This window comes from Pristiophorus japonicus, chromosome 3 (assembly GCF_044704955.1).
Source record: "Pristiophorus japonicus isolate sPriJap1 chromosome 3, sPriJap1.hap1, whole genome shotgun sequence".
Taxonomy (NCBI): Eukaryota; Metazoa; Chordata; class Chondrichthyes; family Pristiophoridae; genus Pristiophorus; species Pristiophorus japonicus.
Genome location: NC_091979.1, coordinates 138,608,731 through 138,628,706, shown reverse-complemented (window position 1 = coordinate 138,628,706; position 19,976 = coordinate 138,608,731). Strand labels below are relative to the sequence as shown.

At 46.1% G+C, this 19,976-nt stretch overlaps 1 protein-coding gene across 2 annotated transcripts in view; it reads right to left on the bottom strand.

The window, feature by feature from the left end:
• LOC139259905 (collagen alpha-1(III) chain-like) overlaps positions 1-19,976 on the bottom strand; it is a 320,705-nt gene that overhangs the window by 37,547 nt on the left and 263,182 nt on the right. For both annotated transcript variants that reach the window (XM_070875835.1, XM_070875836.1), the window contains 5 exons: positions 18,972-19,079; positions 18,651-18,704; positions 18,411-18,518; positions 12,540-12,593; positions 11,563-11,670 (listed from right to left, as the gene is read on the bottom strand). In XM_070875835.1, coding sequence (XP_070731936.1) covers positions 11,563-11,670; positions 12,540-12,593; positions 18,411-18,518; positions 18,651-18,704; positions 18,972-19,079 — 432 coding nt within the window. The remainder of the gene's footprint in view (positions 1-11,562; positions 11,671-12,539; positions 12,594-18,410; positions 18,519-18,650; positions 18,705-18,971; positions 19,080-19,976) is intronic.

Genomic DNA, 19,976 nt, shown 5'->3' with positions numbered 1-19,976 from the left:
GCATCCAGGGATGGGGAGCGGCTAGCAGTGGTGCCAGCAAGGACAGAAGTGAGGGGAATGGCACGGTGAGACAGCGCTGGGCCCCACCGCTTGAATGTTTAGCCATGCTCCATCACAATCCCGTTCCAACTCAGACAGGATTGTAGAAGAGAATTTCCTTCACCAATGCATGGGAGATACACACATGTGCAAGTAAAATAATGGCTGGTCCGCACAAAAGCAGCATCCTGTATGAATACAGCATCATTAGGAGAAAGCATTCTCATTATGTTCTTCTCTCGCATGAGGTATTTCAATTAGGCCAAAAGAATGCTCGCAAATTTGCGCCAACGGTAACTGAAAAAGATCAACACCAGTAACATTATTGTAACTTAAATTAATATGAATTCACATTGAATTTCTTTAAGCAGTGCTCATATTCAATCAAGCCTCCCCAACAGACAGCCCTAAATCCTGTTGCCCCGATCTCGCCCAGACTCACTACCTTATGTTTCCCAGCTCCTGATGAACACTTAACCGAAAATCTTCCATTAATGTAGTGTCACATCATGTTTCTCAGAAGTGCATCACACGATGCATTTTGAAGTACAACCACTGCTATCAAACATAGAAACATAGAAAATAGGTGCAGGAGAGGGCCATTTGGCCCTTCTAGCCTGCACCACCATTCAATAAGATCATGGCTGATTATTCACCTCAGTACCCCTTTCCTGCTTTCTCTCCATACCCCTTGATCCCTTTAGCCATAAGGGCCATATCTAACTCCCTCTTGAATATATCCAATGAACTGGCATCAATAACTCTCTGCGGCAGGGAATTCCACAGGTCAACAACTCTCTGAGTGAAGAAGTTTCTCCTCATCTCAGTCCTAAATGGCCTACCCCTTATCCTAAGACTATGTCCCCTGGTTCTGGACTTCCCCAACATCGGGAACATTCTTCCTGCATCTAACCTGTCCAGTCCCGTCAGAATCTTGTACGTTTCTATGAGATCCCCTCTCATCCTTCATAACTCCAGTGAATAAAGGCCCAGTTGATCCAGTCTCTCCTCATATGACAGTCCAGCCATCCCTGGGATTAGTCTGGTGAACCTTTGCTGCACTCCATCAGTAGCAAGAACGTCCTTTTTCAGATTAGGAGACTAAAACTGAACACAATATTCCAGGTGAGGCCTCACTAAGGCCTTATACAACTGCAGTAAGACCTCCCTGCTCCTATACTCAAATCCCCTAGCTATGAAAGCCAACATACCATTTGCCTTCTTCACCACCTGCTGTACCTGCATGCCAACCTTCAATGACTGATGAACCATGACACCCAGGTCTTGTTGCACCTCCACTTTTCCTAATCTGTTGCCATTCAGATAATATTCTGTCTTCGTGTTTTTGTCCCCAAAATGGATAACCACACATTTATCCACATTATACTGCATCTGCCATGCATTTGACCATTCACCTAACCTGTCCAAGTCACCCTGCAACTTCTTAGCATCCCCTTCACAGCTCACACCGCCACCCAGTTGAGTGTCATCTGCAAACCTGGAGATATTACACTCAATTCCTTCATCCAAATCGTTAATGTATAGTGTAAAGAGCTGAGGTCCCAGCACTGAACCCTGCGGCACTCCACTAGTCACTGCCTGCCATTCTGAAAAGGACCCGTTTATCCCGACTCTCTGCTTCCTGTCTGCCAACCAGTTCTCTATCCACGTCAGTACATTACCCCCAATACCATGCGCTTTGATTTTGCACACCAATCTCTTGTGCGGGACCTTGTCAAAAGCCTTTTGAAAGTCCAAATACACCACATCCACTGGTTCTCCCTTGTCCACTCTGCGAGTTATCTCCTCAAAAAATTCCAAAAGATTCGTCAAGCATGATTTCGTGTTCATAAATCCATGCTGACTTGGACCGATCCTGTCACTGCTTTCCAAATGTGCTGCTATTTCATCTTTAATAATTGATTCCAACATTTTCCCCACTACTGATGTCAGGCTAACTGGTCTATAATTACCTGTTTTCTCTCTCCCTCATTTTTTAAAAAGTGGTGTTACATTAGCTACACTCCAGTCGATAGGAACTGATCCAGAGTCGATAGACTTTGGAAAATGATCACCATAGCATCCACTATTTCTAGGTCCACTTCCTTAAGTACTCTGGGATGCAGACTATCAAGTCCTGGGGATTTATCGGCCTTTAATCCCATCAATTTCCCTAACACAATTTCCCGCCTAATAAGGATATCGTTCGGTTCTTCCTTCTCACTAGACCCACTGTCCCCTTGTACATTCGGAAGGTTATTTGTGTCTTCCTTCGTGAACACAGAAACAAAGTATTTGTTCAATTGGCCTGCTATTTCTTTGTTTCCCATTATAAATTCACCTGAATCCGATTGCAAGGGACCTATGTTTGTCTTCATTAATCTTTTTCTCTTCACATATTTATAGAAGCTTTTGCAGTTAGTTTTTATTTTCTCTGCAAGCTTCCTCTCATACTCTATTTCCCCCCTCTTAATTAAACCCTTAGTCCTCCTCTGTTGAATTCTAAATTTCTCCCAGTTCTCAGGTTTGTTACTTTTTCTAGCCAATTTATATGCCTCTTCCTTGTATTTAACACTATTTAATTTCCCTTGTTAGCCACGGTTGAGCCACCTTCCCCGTTTTATTTTTACTCCAGACAGGGATGTACAATTGCTGAAGTACATCCATGTGATTTTTAAATGTTTGCCATTGCCTATCCACCATCAACCCTTTAAGTATCCTTTGCCAGTCTATTCTAGACAATTCACGCCTCATACCAGTGAAATTACCTTTCCTTAAGTTCAGGACACTAGTTTCCGAATTAGCTGTGTCACTCTCCATCTTAATAAAGAATTCTACCATATTATGGTCACTCTTCCCCAAGGGGCCTCGCACAGCAAGATTGTTAATTAGTCCCTTCTCATTACACATCACCCAGTATAGAATGGCCAGCCCGCTAGTTGGTTCCTCGACATATTGGTCTAGAAAACCATCCCTAATACACTCCAGGAATTCCTCCTCCACCACATTGCTACCAGTCTGGTCAGCCCAATCAATATGTAGATTAAAGTCGCCCATGATAACTACAGTATCTTTATTCCACATATCATTGATTTCTTGTTTGATGCTGTCCCCAACCTCACTACTACTGTTTGGTGGTCTGTACATAATTCCCACTAGCGTTTTTTTGCCCCTTGGTATTCCGCAGCTCCAAACATACCGATTCCACATCATCCAGGCTAATGACCCTCCTTACTATTGCATTAATTTCCTCTTTGACCAGCAATGCCACCCCGCCTCCTTTTCCTCTCTGCCTATCCTTCCGAAATGTTGAATACCCTTGGATGTTGAGTTCCCAGCCTTGGTCACCGTGGAGCCATATCTCCGTGATGCCGATTACATCAAATTTGTTAACTGCTGTCTGCGCAGTTAATTTGTCCACCTTAATCAGAATACTCCTCGCATTGAGGCACAGAGCCTTCAGGCTTGTCTTTTTAACACACTTTGCCCCTTTAGAATTTTGCTGTAATGTGGCCCTTTTTGTTTTTTGCCTTGGGTTTCTCTGCCCTCCAATTTACTATTCTCCTTTCTAACTTTTGCTTCTGCCAACATTTTATTTCCCTCTGTCTCCCTGCATAGGTTCCCATCCCCCTGCCATGTTAGATTAACTCCTCCCTAACAGCACTGATGTCCTGGGGGTAACATTTGCTAATGCAGTTCGGGAGTGTTTAAACTAATATGGTAGGGGGATGGGAACCTATGTAGTGAGACAGGGCGAAGTAATATGGAGTCAGAAACAGATGGTAGAAAGGTAAAAAGCAATAGTGGAAGGCCGAGTAAAGGCAAGAAACAAAAAGGGCCACACTACATCATAATTCTAAAAGGACAAAGGGTGTTAAAAAAACAAGCCTGAAGGCTTTGTGTCTTAATGCAAGGAGTATCCGTAATAAGGTGGATGAATTAACTGTGCAAATAGATGTTAACAGATATGATATGATTGGGATTACAGAGACATGGCTCCAGGATGATCAGTGATGGGAACTCAACATCCAAGGGTATTCAACATTCAGGAAGGATAGAATAAAAGGAAAGGAGGTGGAGTAGCATTGCTGGTTAAAGAGGAGATTAATGCAATAGTTAGGAAGGACAGAAAGTAGTTGAGGCCAATTCACTAAATATATTCAAAAGGGAGTTAGATGAAGTCCTTACTACTCGGGGGATCAAGGGGTATGGTGAGAAAGCAGGAAGGGGGTACTGAAGTTGCATGTTCAGCCATGAACTCATTGAATGGCGGTGCAAGCTAGAAGGGCTGAATGGCCTACTCCTGCACCTATTTTCTATGTTTCTATGACATTAGCTTGGATGATGTGGAATCTATATGGGTAGAGCTGCAGAACACCAAAAGGCAAAAAACGTTAGTAGGAGTTGTGTACAGACCTCCAAACAGTAGTAGTGATGTGCGGGATGGCATCAAACAGGAAATTAGGGGTGCATGCAATAAAGGTGCAGCAGTTATCATGGGTGGCTTTAATATGCACATAGATTGGGCTAACCAAACTGGAAGCAATACGGTGGGGGAGGATTTCCTGGAGTGCAGAAGGGATGGTTTTCTCGACCAATATGTCGAGGAACCAACTAGGGGGGAGGCCATCTTAGACTAGGTGTTGTATAATGAGAGAGGATTAATTAGCAATCTCGTTGGGGAACTGTTTCATTCTCCATCCTAATGTAGAATTCCACCATATTATGGCCCCTTGGGGAAGAGTGACCATAATATGGTGGAATTCTACATTAGGATGGAGAATGAAACAGTTAATTCAGAGACCATGGTCCAGAACTTAAAGAGAGGTAACTTTGAAGGTATGAGGCATGAATTGGCTGGGATAGATTGGCAAATGATACTTAAGGGGTTGACAGTGGATGGGCAATGGCAGACATTTAGAGACCGCATGGATGAACTACAACAATTTTACATCCCTGTCTGGTGTAAAAATTAAAAAGGGAAGGTGGCTCAACCGTGGCTATCAAGGAAAATCAGGGATAGTATTAAAGCCAAAGAAGTGGCATACAAATTAGCCAGAAATAGCAACGAACGCAGGGACTGGGAGAAATTTAGAACTCAGCAGAGGAGGACAAGGGGTTTGATTAGGGCAGAGAAAATAGAGTACGAGAGGAAGCTTGCAGGGAACATTAAGACGGACTGCAAAAGCTTCTATAGATATGTAAAGAGAAAAAGGTTAGTAAAGACACACGTAGGTCCCCTGCAGTCAGAATCACGGGAAGTCATAACGGGGAAAAAAGAAATGGCTAACCAATTGAACAAGTACTTTGGTTCAATATTCACTAAGGGGGACACAAACAATCTTCCGGTTATAAAAGGGGTCAGAGGGTCTATTACGAAGAAAGAACTGAGGGAAATCCTTATTAGTCGGGAAATTGTGTTGGGGAAATTGATGGGATTGAAGGCCGATAAATCCCCAGGGCCTGATGGTCTGCATCCCAGAGTACTTGAGGAGGTGGCCTTGGAAATAGTGGATGCATTGACAGTCATTTTCCAACATTCTATAGACTCTGGATCTGTTCCTATGGAGTGGAGGGTAGCCAATGTAACCCCACTTTTTAAAAAAGGAGGGAGAGAAAACAGGGAATTATCGACCGGTCAGCCTGACATCGGTAGTGGGTAAAATGATGCAATCAACGATTAAGGATGTCATAGCAGCGCATTTGGAAAGAGGTGACATGATAGGTCCAAGTCAGCATGGATTTGTGAAATGGAAATCATGCTTGACAAATCTTCTGGAATTTTTTGAGGATGTTTCCAGTAGAGTGGACAAGGGAGAACCAGTTGATGTGGTGTATTTAGACTTTCAGAAGGCTTTCGACAAGGTCCCACACAAGAGATGAATGTGCAAAGTTAAAGCACATGGGATTGGGGGTAGTGTGCTGATGTGGATTGAGAACTGGTTGGCAGACAGGAAGCAAAGAGTAGGAGTAAATGGGGAATTTTCAGAGTGGCAGGCAGTGACTACTGGGGTACCGCAAGGTTCTGTGCTGGGGCCCCAGCTGTTTACACTGTACATTAATGATTTAGACGAGGGGATTTAATGTAGTATCTCCAAATTTGCGGATGACACTAAGTTGGGTGGCAGTGTGAGCTGCGAGGAGGATGCTAGGAGGCTGCAGTGACTTGGATAGGTTAGGTGATTGGGCAAATGCATGGCAGATGAAGTATAATGTGGATAAATGTGAGGTTATCCACTTTGGTGGTAAAAATAGAGAGACAGACTATTATCTGAATGGTGACAGATTAGGAAAAGGGGAGGTGCAACGAGATCTGGATGTCATGGTACATCAGTAGGCGGTTAAGAAAGCAAATTGCATGTTGGCCTTCATAGCGAGGGGATTTGAGTACAGGGGCAGGGAGGTGTTACTACAGTTGTACAGGGCCTTGGTGAGGCCACACCTGGAGTATTGTGTACAGTTTTGGTCTCCTAACTTGAGGAACGACATTCTTGCTATTGAGGGAGTGCAGCGAAGGTTCACCAGACTGATTCCTGGGATGGCGGGACTGACATATCAAGAAAGACTGGATCAACTGGGCTTGTATTCACTAGATTTCAGAAGAATGAAAGGGGATCTCATAGAAACGTTTAAAATTCTGACGGGTTTAGACAGGTTAGATGCAGGAAGAATGTTCCCAATGTTGGGGAAGTCCAGAACCAGGGGTCACAGTCTAAGGATAAGGGGTAAGCCATTTAGGACCGAGATGAAGAGAAACTCTTCACACAGAGAGCGGTGAACCTGTGGAATTCTCTACCACAGAAAGTTGTTGAGGCCAATTCACTAAATATATTCAAAAAGGAGTTAGATGTAGTCCTTACGACTAGGGGCATCAAGGGGTATGGCGAGAAAGCAGGAATGGGGTACTGAAGTTGCATGTTCAGCCATGAACTCATTGAATGGTGGTGCAGGCTCGAAGGGCCGAATGGCCTACTCCTGCACCTATTTTCTATGTTTCTAGTGAACACTCCCCCAGGACATTGATTCGGGTCCTGCCCAGGTGCAGACCGTCCGGTTTGTACTGGTCCCACCTCCCCCAGAACCGGTTCCAATGTCCCAGTAATTTGAATCCCTCCTTTTTGCACCACTCCTCAAGCCACGTATGCATCTGGGCTATCCTGCAATTCCTACTCTGACTAGCATGTGGCTCTGGTAGCAATCCTGACATTACTACTTTTGAGGTCCTACTTTTTAAATTTAGCTCCTAGCTCCCTAAATTCGTCTCGTAGGACCTCATCACATTTTTTTACCTATATCGTTGGTACCTATGTGCACCACGACAACTGGCTGTTCACCCTCCCTTTTCAGAATGTCCTGCACCTGATCAGAGACATCCTTGACCCTTGCCCCAAGGAGGCAACATACCATCCTGGAGTCTTGGTTACGGCCGCAGAAACGCCTATCTATTCCCCTTACAATCGAATCCCCTATCACTGTAGCTCTCCCACTCTTTTTCCTGTCCTCCTGTGCAGCAGAACCACCCACTGTGTCATGAACTTGGCTGCTGCTGCCGCCCCCTGATAAGTCATCCCCCTCAACAGTACCCAAAGCGGTGTATCTATTTTGCAGGGGGATGACTGCAGGAGACCCCTACATTTCCTTCCTTGTACTGTTCTTCCTGTTGGTCAACCATTTACTATCTGGCTGTGTATCCTTTACCTGCGGTGAGACCAACTCGCTAAACGTGCTATTCACGTCATTCTCAGCATCGTGCATGCTCCAGAGTGTATCCACCCGCAGCTCCAGTGCCGCAATGCGGTCCATCAGGAGCTGGAGGCAGATGCACTTCCCGCACACGTAGTTGTCAGGGACACCAGAAGCATCCCTGACTTCCCACATAGTACAGGAGGAGCATAACACGTGTCCGAGCTCTCCTGCCATGACTTAACACTTAGATAAACTTAATTTGGCAACAACAATGCTAAATGTTACTTACTGATATAGAAAAGAAAATCTATTTACCAATCACCAGCCAATCACTTAACATAATATTAATTTTGCACACAGCAAGATCCTGCAAACAACATTGAGCCTTCATGACTTTGAACCCTCCGATAAGCATATTTCGGGAGGTTTGTGTTGTGTATCTGTAAAGCATGCGCTCCCTGGTGGCGGAACATGTGAGTGCATGCTTTACAGATACACAACATCAGATGTCGATGAAGCCTCAAGTACCCAGGTTCTTAACAAATTTCCTTCCCTTTTTGAGCCAGGCATTGGAAACTTTTCCGGGGCGAAGGTGCGGACCCACTTGGACCCAGAGGCACGACCCATTCACCACAAGGTGCGAGCGGTACCTCACATGATGAGGGAGAGAGTGGAAATCGAGCTGGAGAGGCTGCAACGCGAGGGCATCAACTCCGCAGTGGAATTCGGCGAGTCGGCCAGCCCCATTGTTCCAGTACTCAGAAGTGATGGCACGGTCAGGATTTGTGGCGATTATAAAGTAACTATTAATCGTTTCTCACTACAGGACCAATACCTGCTACCTAAGGCAGGCGACCTATTTACGACGCTGGCAGGAGGCAAGACGTTCACCAAGCTCGACCTGACTTCGGCCTACATGACGCAGGAGCTGGAGGAGTCATCGAAGGGCCTCACCTGCATCAACACGCACAAGTGACTGTTCATCTACAACAGATGCCCGTTTGGAATTCGGTCGGCTGCAGCGATCTTCTAGAGAAACATGGAGAGCCTACTCAAGTCGGTACCATGCATGGTGGTTTTTCAGGACGACATATTGGGTACGGGTCGGGACTCCGTCGAGCACCTACAAAACCTGGAAGAGGTCCTCCAGCGACTGGATCGCGTAGGGCTGCGGCTGAAGAGGTCGAAATGCGTCTTCATGGCAACAGAAGTGGAGTTTTTGGGGAGAAAGATCGCGGCGGACGGCATTCGGCCCACAGATGCCAAGACAGAAGCTATCAGGAATGCGCCCAGGCCACAGAACGGCACGGAGCTGTGGTCGTTCCTGGGACTCCTCAACTATTTTGGTAACTTCCTACGGGATAGAGCCCCTACATATGTTATTGCGTAAAGGTGAGAACTGGGTATGGGGGAAAAAAAACAAGTAATTGCTTTTGAGAAAGCCAGAAACATTTTATGCTCCAACAAGCTGCTTGGATTGTATAACTCGTGTAAAAGACTTGTGCTAGCATGTGATACGTCGTCGTATGGAGTCGGGTGTGTACTACAACAAGCTAACATTGCGGAGAAGTTGCAACCTGTCGCCTATGCCTCCAGGAGCTTGTCTAAGGCCGAGAGGGCCTACAGCATGATTGAGAAAGAGGCATTAGCGTATGTGTTCGGGGTAAAGAAAATGCATCAGTACCTGTTTGGCCTCAAATTTGAGCTGGAAACCGATCACACGCCCCTCATATCCCTGTTCGCTGAAAACAAGGGGATAAATACTAATGCCTCAGCCCGCATACAAAGGTGAGCACTCGCGCTATCAGCATATAACTATACTATCCGCCACAGGCCAGGCACCGAGAACTGTGCGGATGCTCTCAGTCGGCTACCATTGCCCACCACGGGGGTGGAAATGGCGCAGCCCGCAGATTTGTTGATGGTCATGGAAGCGTTTGAAAATGATAATCACCTGTCACGACCTGCCAGATTAGGACTTGGACCAGCCGAGATCCTCTGCTGTCCCTAGTAAAAAACTGTGTACTGCATGGGAGCTGGGCCAGCATCCCCGTTGAAATGCAAGAGACAATCAAGCCGTTCCAGCGGCGAAAGGACGAGCTGTCCATTCAGGCAGACTGTCTGTTGTGGGCTAACTGCGTAGTGCTACCCAAAAAGGGCAGGGAGACATTCATCTCGGATCTCCACAGCACACTCCAGGGTATAGTAATGATGAAAGCGATAGCCAGATCCCACGTGTGATGGCCCGGTATCGACTCTGACTTAGAGTCTTGTGTACGGCAATGCAGCGTGTGAGCTCAGTTGAGCAACGCGCCCAGAGAGGCATCACTAAGTTTGTGGTCCTGGCCCTCCAGACCATGGTCGAGGCTCCATGTCGACTGTGCAGGCCCGTTTCTCGGTAAAATGTTCCTGGTGGTGGTGGATGCTTTTTCAAAATGGATTGAATGTGAAATAATGTCGGGAAGCACCGCCACCGCCACCATTGAAATCCTGAGCGCCATGTTTGCCATCCACGGCCTGCCTGACATACTGGTCAGTGACAACGGGCCATGTTTCACCAGTGCCGAATTTAAAGAATTCATGACCCACAATGGGATCAAACATGTCACCTCGGCCCCGTTTAAACCAGCCTCCAATGGGCAGGCAGAGCGGGTAGTACAAACAATCAAACAGAGCCTTAAATGAGTCACAGAAGACTCACTCCAAACCCGCCTGTCCCGAGTGCTGCTCAGCTATCGCACGAGACCCCACTCGCTCACAGGGATGCCCCCGGCTGAGCTATTCATGAAAAGGACACTTAAAACCAGACTCTTGCTGGTTCACCCCAACCTGCATGATCAGGTAGAGAGCAGGCGGCAGCAACAACATGTAAACGATGGTCGCGCCACTGTGTCACGGGAAAGTGATCTGAATGAACCTGTGTATATGCTAAACTATGGACATGGTCCCAAGTGGATCGCGGGCACGGTGATAGCTAAAGAAGGGAGTAGGATGTTTGTAGTCAAACAAGACAATGGACAAATTTGCAGAAAGCACCTGGACCAAATGAGGCTGCGGTTCACAGACTGCCCTGAACAACCCACAGCAGACACCACCTTTTTCGAGCCCACAACACACACCCAAAGGATCAACGACACCACCCCGAACCAGGAAATCGTACCCATCATGCCCAACAGCCCAGCAAGGCCAGGCTCACCCAGCAGCCCTGCAGGGCCAACAACACGCCAGCCCAGCGAGGGCACAGCCAACGCACCAGAACAGACATTTGTACCGAGGTGATCCATCAGGGAAAGAAAGGCTCCCGACCGCCTCACCTTGTAAATAGTTTTCACTTTGACTTTGGCGGGGTAGAGTGATGTTGTTTATCTGTAAAGCATGCACTCCCATGTTCCGCCAGCAGGGAGCGCGTCCCCTGAAGATCCAAGGGATCCCAGCATCCCTTGGGAGCACTGTATATAAACCGGCCTCTAAGGCCTGTTCCTCACTCTGGAGTGTCTTAATAAAGATTGAGGTCACTGTTACTTTAACCTCCCTGTGTGCAGTCTCATCTGTGTTAGGAACACAATAGTTTGAAGTCTATTTTTCCTCCCAGTTTTTTTTATCCTCAGAGGTGATGTGTTATTCCTCCCCTACTTCGGAACCAGGAAAACTATCCAAAGAGGATATAACATTTGAATATCTATTTGATCTGAGGTTCTAAACATCTGTGAAACAAATGTACCCTTGATTGATATGCTGCTGTGCGTAAGTATGTTAAGTGCAAAATTAAAGGAGTCTGAAAGCATGTTGCTTTAACTTGTTACTCTATAACTTCCAGTCTAAGCTCAAAATACTTACGGGAGACCCTGGCAGACCTGCTGGACCAGGGAAACCACGGTGACCCTTGATACCGTTTGCACCAGGATGTCCATCTTCACCTTTAATGCCATGTGGACCTTGTGGGCCCTGGAAAGTGCATAATTATATCATTGGTTTGCAAAAGCATTACATAACTTTTATTTCAACACGTAGCACATTGTTAACAATTTGGAAACCAAAATTGCCCCTCTCCTTAAGGCCTGTTACCAGTACAAATCTGCGGAGTGGAGTGGCCGACGACTTTTCGTGGAATGGCTGCTGTTTGCCCAATTTTCCTTCCGAGGTTTCCCATCGGTGCCCCAATCCCCGCCCGACTGCTCCACTACTGCCAATCAGTGTTAAGTGCGTCATCACCATGCGCACCGACTATCTACCCGCCCCCCCCCCACCCCCGACGGGACATTCTCCTCTGAAAATGTTCGGCCAAAATCTGTGTTTTCCCGGTGGTCCAGTGAGGCTGTGGCCTTCTGCAATGGCAGTGTGGTTTCTCTTAAAGAGGAGAATGCACAGCCACTGCCGCCATGCATTTTTTTTTTTCGGCCCGACAAATATGCCCCCAGGTTTGGCCCTTCTTGGGTTCCAGGCCGCTGGCCCCGGCCAAAATCCTCCCTGGTGGCCCAGTGGGCCGAAGTTTTAAAATTGCGAAGGGGAGAGCCGTTGTGATGCGGTGCGTGATGACGTCATTGCAGCGGTCACTCCGCACCGCCCCCAACTTCTGCCCCTCAGGTGTTGCCGCTGCTGCATGTCCACCCCTCTAGTGTAGTCACCGACCCCATTAAGAGCGACTTCCGGATCCGAATAAAAAATAACAACAAAGAGCGGAATTTCGCTCAAGAGGCAACCTCAACCACAGCTGCGGTAAAAACCATTGAAACGGGGCATGTGCACCCCATTTCTGGCGGGGGCAATTAAACCATTTGGATATGATTTCCTGAAACAGACCATCACCAACTTACCAAACGTCCAGAAGCTCCAATTGGGCCTGGAGAACCCTGTGCGCCTGAAGGTCCCTAAAATGCATTGACAACAGGAGAAAAAAAGAAGAGTTAAAAACAGTCATGCTTAAACTTTATGCCTTACACAAAATTATTCTAAATAAAGTTAACAGGTTTAGGAGGAATTTTGTCCACTTCAAATCAAGAAAGCAGGGTAAATTGGACAATAGACTTCTCCAGGTCAGTCATAAATATTGCCCATGGTGACACACTTTACAGTCCATCATGGGCTTCCTCCTGCAGATTTATTCAACCGGTGAAGGCACATTCTTGCCATATAAGGCACTCCATCCCACTGCTTGGTTGAGATGGCCATAATTTTCCCCTAACAAAAACAGGTGGGTTTGGAGTGTGGGTGCAGTTACAGTGCTAAAAATGGGATTACACACCTGATCCCACCTCCAACTCACCCACTTCCAGTTTTAACAGAAGCAGGGCAGGGTTGGATGGGTGCGGGCGATCAACCCACTCCCATGGGGTTGTACCTTAATTTAAATATTGTAATGAAGCTTCTTATTTTCACCTCCAGCTTGCATTTAACTGCCTGTGGACAGGTTTCACACAATTCGTGAAATCCGGCAGTTAAACCGCGGCAGGGACTGCTGCATCCAGGAGATAAGTGGCTTTATATCTGCCTCCTTGATCCAGGGTCCTGACCTAACCCGCCCCCCACGATCACAGACCACCACCCCATTGGGCATCCGATCACCTCCGATCCCCACCATGATCCTTTCCCCTCCCCCCACCCCACTGATGATGTTGATGCCAGTCACAATCATCCGGTGGCCGGCCCCGAACCTCTCTCTCCCCACATTGATCCCCGGCCGACCCCTGACCTCCCCTAACCATGCTAACCCCCGAGCCCCCCTACGATCCCCGACCCTGCCAACCCCGCAATCCATTCTCTGGACCGACTCCTCGCATCTGCAGGCCTACCTGCCCGCAGCCAGTCAGCCTTTCTATGTGGCTGGCTGTGGGTGGAAACCTGAGGCCTCATATTCAAATCAGGCCCTGCCGTTAAAAGCCTCCCAGGTTTCTTGCTCGCCTCGGAGGCCGCCCACCCCCAATTCCTTCCCCTGAGAAGATTCCGGCCAATGAGTGAACAGGCGGCAGCTGAGTGCAAATATCAAGTTCTTTGAATGTCAGGTCATACACGAAACAGGAACAAATCTTAAGAAAATCCAACTTGTTTTAAACTTTACAGAAGGAGGCCATTCGTCCCATCGTGCCTGTGCCGGCTCTTTGAAAGAGCTATCCAATTAGTCCCACTCGGCTCCCTTTTCTCCATAGCCCAGCAAATTCTCCCCTTCAAGTTGTCATCCAGTTCCAATAACGTGCTTTAGACAGATGTTGAGATGTATTTGCGAAATACATACTTATTTCAATTGTTGTGTTTTTTACTTCAGAAATATTAACTAAGTAAAGCTATGCTATGCACACATAGGTCAGAATATCTTCGACAAGGCTGAAGTTTTTAGGAATTACTAATCATACGAACATAAGAAATAGGACCAGGAATATGCTAGTCGGCCCTTTGAGTCTGCTCCACCATTCAATAAGATTATGCCTGAGGAAAAGAGTGTTCGAAGATCAGGCCCTCAAATCTGCCACCAAGCTCATGGTTTACAGGGCTGCATTGATACCTCAGATTATGGCTCAGAGACGTGGACCATGTACAGTAGACACCTCAAATCGCTGGAGAAATACCACCAACGATGTCTCCGCAAGATCCTGCAAATCCCCTGGGAGGGCAGACGCACCAACATTAGCGTCCTCGACCAGGCCAACATCCCCAGCATCGAAGCACTGACCACACTCGACCAGTTCCGTTGGGCAGGCCACATTGTTCGCATGCCTGACACAAGACTCCCAAAACAAGCACTCTACTCGGAACTCCCACATGGTAAGCGAACTCAAGGTGGGCAGAGGAAATGTTTCAAGGACACCCTCAAAGCCTCCTTGATAAAATGCAATATCCCCACCGACACCTGGGAGTGTATGGCCAAAGACCGCCCTAAGTGGAGGAAGTGCATCCGGGAGGGCGCTGAGCACCTCAAGTCTCATCGCCGAGTGCATGCAGAAACCAAGCGCAGACAGCGGAAAGAGCGTGCGGTAAACCAGTCCCACCCATCCTTTCTTTCAACAACTGTCTGTCCCACCTGTGACAGAGAATGTAATTCCCATATTGGATTGTTCAGTCACCTAAGAACTCATTTTTCGAGTGGAAGCAAGCCTTCCTCGATTTTGAGGGACTGCCTATGATGATGATGGTAGCTGATCGTCTACCTTAACTCTACTTTCCTGCACTATCCCCATATCTCTTGATTGCCTTAATATCGAAAAATCTATCGTTCACTGTCTTGCATGTACTCAACGACTGAACCTCCACAGCCCTCTGGGGTAGAGAATTCCAAAGATTCACCATCCTCTGTGTAAAGTCCTTACTCTACAGCATGAAACCACACGAGGCACATTCTGGGGACAAAGTCACTCTCTGACCCTAACTCTTTATTCACAGGACTTCAAAGACGATGACCCTGCGTGGGACCTCCCTTTTTATACCTGTGTGATCAGGTAAGGAATGTCTCCCACAAGTTCACCCCTTGTGGCCAAGGTGTGCATCTAGGTTGAGTGTATACAGTAATACAGTGGTGTTACATTGTGGTTACATACATGACACTCTGAGTGAAGAAATTTCTCCAAATCTCAGTTCCAAATGACTGACCTCTTATTCTGAGACAGTGACCCCTGCACAGTACTAGATCTAAAATAACCAAATCCCTCGTAGGTTCCTTGACATACTGATTTAGAAAACTATCTAGAATGCATTCCATGAACTCTTCCTCTGCATTATTTCTGAAAATTTGGTTTGCCCAATCTATATAGCAGCGCATTTGGAAAGCAGTGACAGGATCGGTCCAAGTCAGCATGGATTTATGAAAGGGAAATCATGCTTGACAAATTTTCTAGAATTTTTTGAGGATGTAACTAGTAGAGTGGACAAGGGAGAACCAGTGGATGTGGTGTATTTGGACTTTCAAAAGGCTTTTAACAAGATCCCACACAAAAGATTGGTGTGCAAAATTAAAGCACATGGTATTGGGGGTAATGTATTGACGTGGATAGAGAACTGGTTTGCCAGACAGGAAGCAGAGAGTTGGGATAAATGGGTCCTTTTCAGAATGGCAGGCAGTGAGTCGTCGGGTGCCGCAGGGTTCAATGCTGGGACCCCAGCCATTTACAATATACATCTATGATTTAGATGAAGGAATTGAGTGATATATCTCTAAGTTTGCAGATGACACTAAACTGGGTGGTGGTGTGAGCTGTGAGGAGGATGCTAAGAGGCTGCAGGGTGACTTGGACAGGTTAGGTGAGTGGGCAAATGCATGGCAGATGCAGTATAATGTGGATAAATGTGACATTATCCACTTTGGTGGCAAAAACATGAAGGCAGAATATTATCTGAATGGTGGCAGATTAGGAAAAGGTGCAATGAAACCTGGGTGTCATGGTACATCAGTCATTGAAGGTTGGCATGCAGGTGCAGCAGGCGGTGAAGAAGGCAAATGGCATGTTGACCTTCATAGCTAGAGGATTTGAGTATAGGAGCAGGGAGGTCTTACTGCAGTTGTACAGGGCCTTGGTAGGGCCTCATCTGGAATATTGTGTTCAGTTTTGGTCTCCTAATCTGAGGAAGGACGTACTTGCTATTGAGGGAGTGCAGCGAAGGTTCACCAGACTGATTCCCAGGATGGCAGGATTGACATATGAGGAGAGACTGGATCGACTGGGCCTGTATTCACTGGAGTTTAGAAGAATGAGAGGGGATCTCATAGAAACATTTAAAATTCTGACAGGACTGGACAGGTTAGATGCAGGAAGAATGTTCCTGATGTTGGGGAAGTCCAGAACCAGGGGTCACAGTCTAAGGATAAGGGGTAAGCCATTTAGGACCGAGATGAGGAGAAACTTCTTCACTCAGAGAGTTGTTAACCTGTGGAATTCTCTACCACAGAAATTTGTTGATGCCAGTTCGTTAGATATATTCAAGAGGGAGTTAGATATGGCCCTTACGGCTAAAGGGATCAAGGGGTATGGATAGAAAGCAGGAAAGGGGTACTGAGGTGAATGAACAGCCATGATCTTATTGAATGGTGGTGCAGGCTCGAAGGGCCGAATGACCTGCTACTGCACCTATTTTCTATGTTTCTATATGAAAGTTATAATCCCCCATGATTACTGTATTATCCTTTTTACATGCATCGCTAATGTCCTGATTTATACTCTGCCCAACACTACAACCACTGTTAGGGGGCCTATAGACTGCTCCCACTAATGTTTTCTGTCCTTTGTTGTTTCTTAGCTCCACCTGAACTGATTCAGCATTTTTTTCTGAGTCAAGATCCTTTCTCTCTATTCCCTCCTTTATTATCAGGGCTACCCCTGCTCTTTTCCATTCTGCCTGTCACTTCTAAAAGTCCAATATACGGAAATATTTTGTTCCCAACCTTGGTCACTCTGCAACCACTTCTCTGTAATGGCTTTAGATCAAACCCATTGATTTCTATCTGTGCTACTAATACATGTAGTTTGTTGTGAACGCTTCATGCATTCAGACATAGTACCTTTAGCTTTAATGTTTTTCTACTTTTCTCTGATGTTACTTTAGTCACCAATGTCCTATTACCTTTATTAATCTTTCTATCCCTTCCTGACCACTCTGCTGATCTTTATCTAGATCACTAAAGTGCTCTACAGTCTTGACATTTATCTAACTGCTTTTAAATTTATCCCTTCCTGAATCTTCCCCCCACCACCCTTCATTTGTTTAAAGCCATATCTACCACTGTAGTTATTCGATTCGCCAGGACACTGGTCCCAGCCTGGAACCCGTTCCCATGGAACAGCTTCCTCTTTCCCCAGTACTGCTGTCATTGCCCCATGAATTGAAACCCATGCCTCACACGCCACTCTTTGAGCCACGCACTTAAACCTCTAATCTGCTTGTCCTTATGCCAATTTGCACGTGACTCAGGTAACAATCCAGAGATTATTATGTTTTATGTTTTAATTTCAACACTAGCTCCTCAAACTCTCTCAGCAGAACCTCATTCCTAGTTCTACCTATTTCATTGGTTCCTACATGGACCATGACAAATGGATCCGCCCCCTCCAATTTCTTCTCCAGCCGCGAGGAGACATCCTTTATCCTGGCACCAGGCAGGCAACACAACCTTTGGAACTCCCAATCGTGGCTGCAGAGAACTGTATCTAGTCCTCTGACTCATCACCATCATCATCATCATCATAGGCAGTTCCTCAGAGTTGAGGATGACTTGCTTCCTCACTAAAAATGAGTTCTCAGATGAATGAGGAGTCAAATACGGGACCTACATTCTCTGCCACAGGTGGGGCAGATGGTGGTTGAAGGAACGCGTGGGTGGGGTTCCTGGGTTGCCGCACGCTCCTTCCGCTGTCGATGTTTGGCTTCAGCTTGCTCTCGGCGAAGAGATTCGAGGTGCTCAGCGTCTTCCTGGATGTTTTTCCTCCACTTTGGGCAGTCTTGGGCCAGGGGGTCGGTGGGGATGTTACATTTTTTCAGGGAGGCTTTGAGGGTGTACTTGAAGCATTTCCGCTGCCCACCTGGGGCTCGCTTGGCGTGTCAAAGCTGACTACACTGTCCCTACCACTACCGCATGGTAAGTAATCAATTCAATTAACAATGTTTTGTTGAACCAAATACATTATTCCAAGAATGCATAGCTATTTATACATTGATAAATTGTAATGCAGTAAACAGCTTTGATATATGTTAATTTCCAAACTTACCGATGAACCTCTGTCACCTTGTTTTCCAGATGGACCAGGTTGACCTGGCTGTCCAGGAAGTCCAGTCGGCCCTTGATTACCTATTGGCCCAGTTTCACCTCGAACACCCTGCCCCAAACAAAATGCTAACTGTTATCATTGACCAGAAAAAAAAATCTAACATTTATTTGAAATTCTTTGTTTAATTTGTAAACTATATTTGCAGTTTAATTTAATTTGATTGTTTTTTTTTGCTCTTACCTTAGAACCAGGACCTCCATCTCGGCCAGGAGAGCCATCAGAACCCAAACTACCCTAAAATGTAACAAGAAACTTCCTCACCATAATGGAACATAAAATACATGTGAAATAATGCTACCATCAAGACTGAGAACAAAGATCACCTTTACGAATAATGGGAGTAAACAGCAGATTTCCAGTTTTAAACTTAAGGTTACTATTTAGAAATGACAGATTCTGTGCGGAAATCGATAAAATACTAATTCTTTTGGGATTGTAGAATAATTCATGGTATCCGTTATCCGTTTAAGTACAAGGTCAAACGTGAATCAAACTACTTACATCTCTGCCAGGTTGACCAGGTGCTCCACTTAAGCCAGATGGTCCAACTGGGCCAGTAGGACCTCGTTCACCAGAACCACCAGGCAGACCCTGTTTGCCAGGCTCACCCTGAATAACACGATTGTATTAATTTAGTAAACATCCATATGATTTTCTGTATTTTTTGGGTAGAAGATAACTATGCTTGAAAAATCTCAAATTTGAAATGCAAGTCCTCAGTCAGTCCCAAAAAAGGCTGACCCTCAGACTAGAACAACAACAACAACTTCCATGTATTTATGTAGCGCATTTAACATTGTAAAATGTCTCAAGGCACTTAACAAAAGCGCTATCAATAAAAAATCATTGTTCAACACCGAGCCACAGAAGGAGATATCAGGACAGAAGACCAAAAACTTGGTCAAAAAGGTAGGTTTTAAAAGAGCATCGTAAAAGAGGAGAGAGACGTTGTGAGGCAGAGAGGTTTAGGGAGGGAATTCCAGAGCTTAGGGCCAAGGCAGCTGAAAACACCACCGCCAATGGTGGAGCGATTAAAATCGGAGATGCGGAAAGGACCAGAATTGGAAGAGCACAGAGATCTTGAAAACTTGTAGTGCTGGAGGAGGCTACAGAGAGATGGGGTAAATGTAAACCACAAGGTGATAGGAAGGGACAATATGTATGAATATAAAGGGGCTGCAGGAGGGGTCAAAACTAAAAATCATGGTTTAAAAGCTAGTATTAAAACACTCTACCTAAACGCACGCAGCATTCGAAATAAAGTAAATGAGTTGACGGCACAAATCATTACAAATGGGTATGATTTGGTGGCCATTACAGAAACATGGTTGCAGGGTGGCCAAGACTGGGAATTAAACATATCTGACAATTCGGAAGGATAGACAAGAAGGGAAAGGAGGTGGGGTAGCTCTGTTAATAAAGGATGATATCAAGGCAGTTGTGAGAGATGATATTGGCTCTAATGAACAAAATGTTGAATCATTGTGGGTGGAGATTAGAGATAGT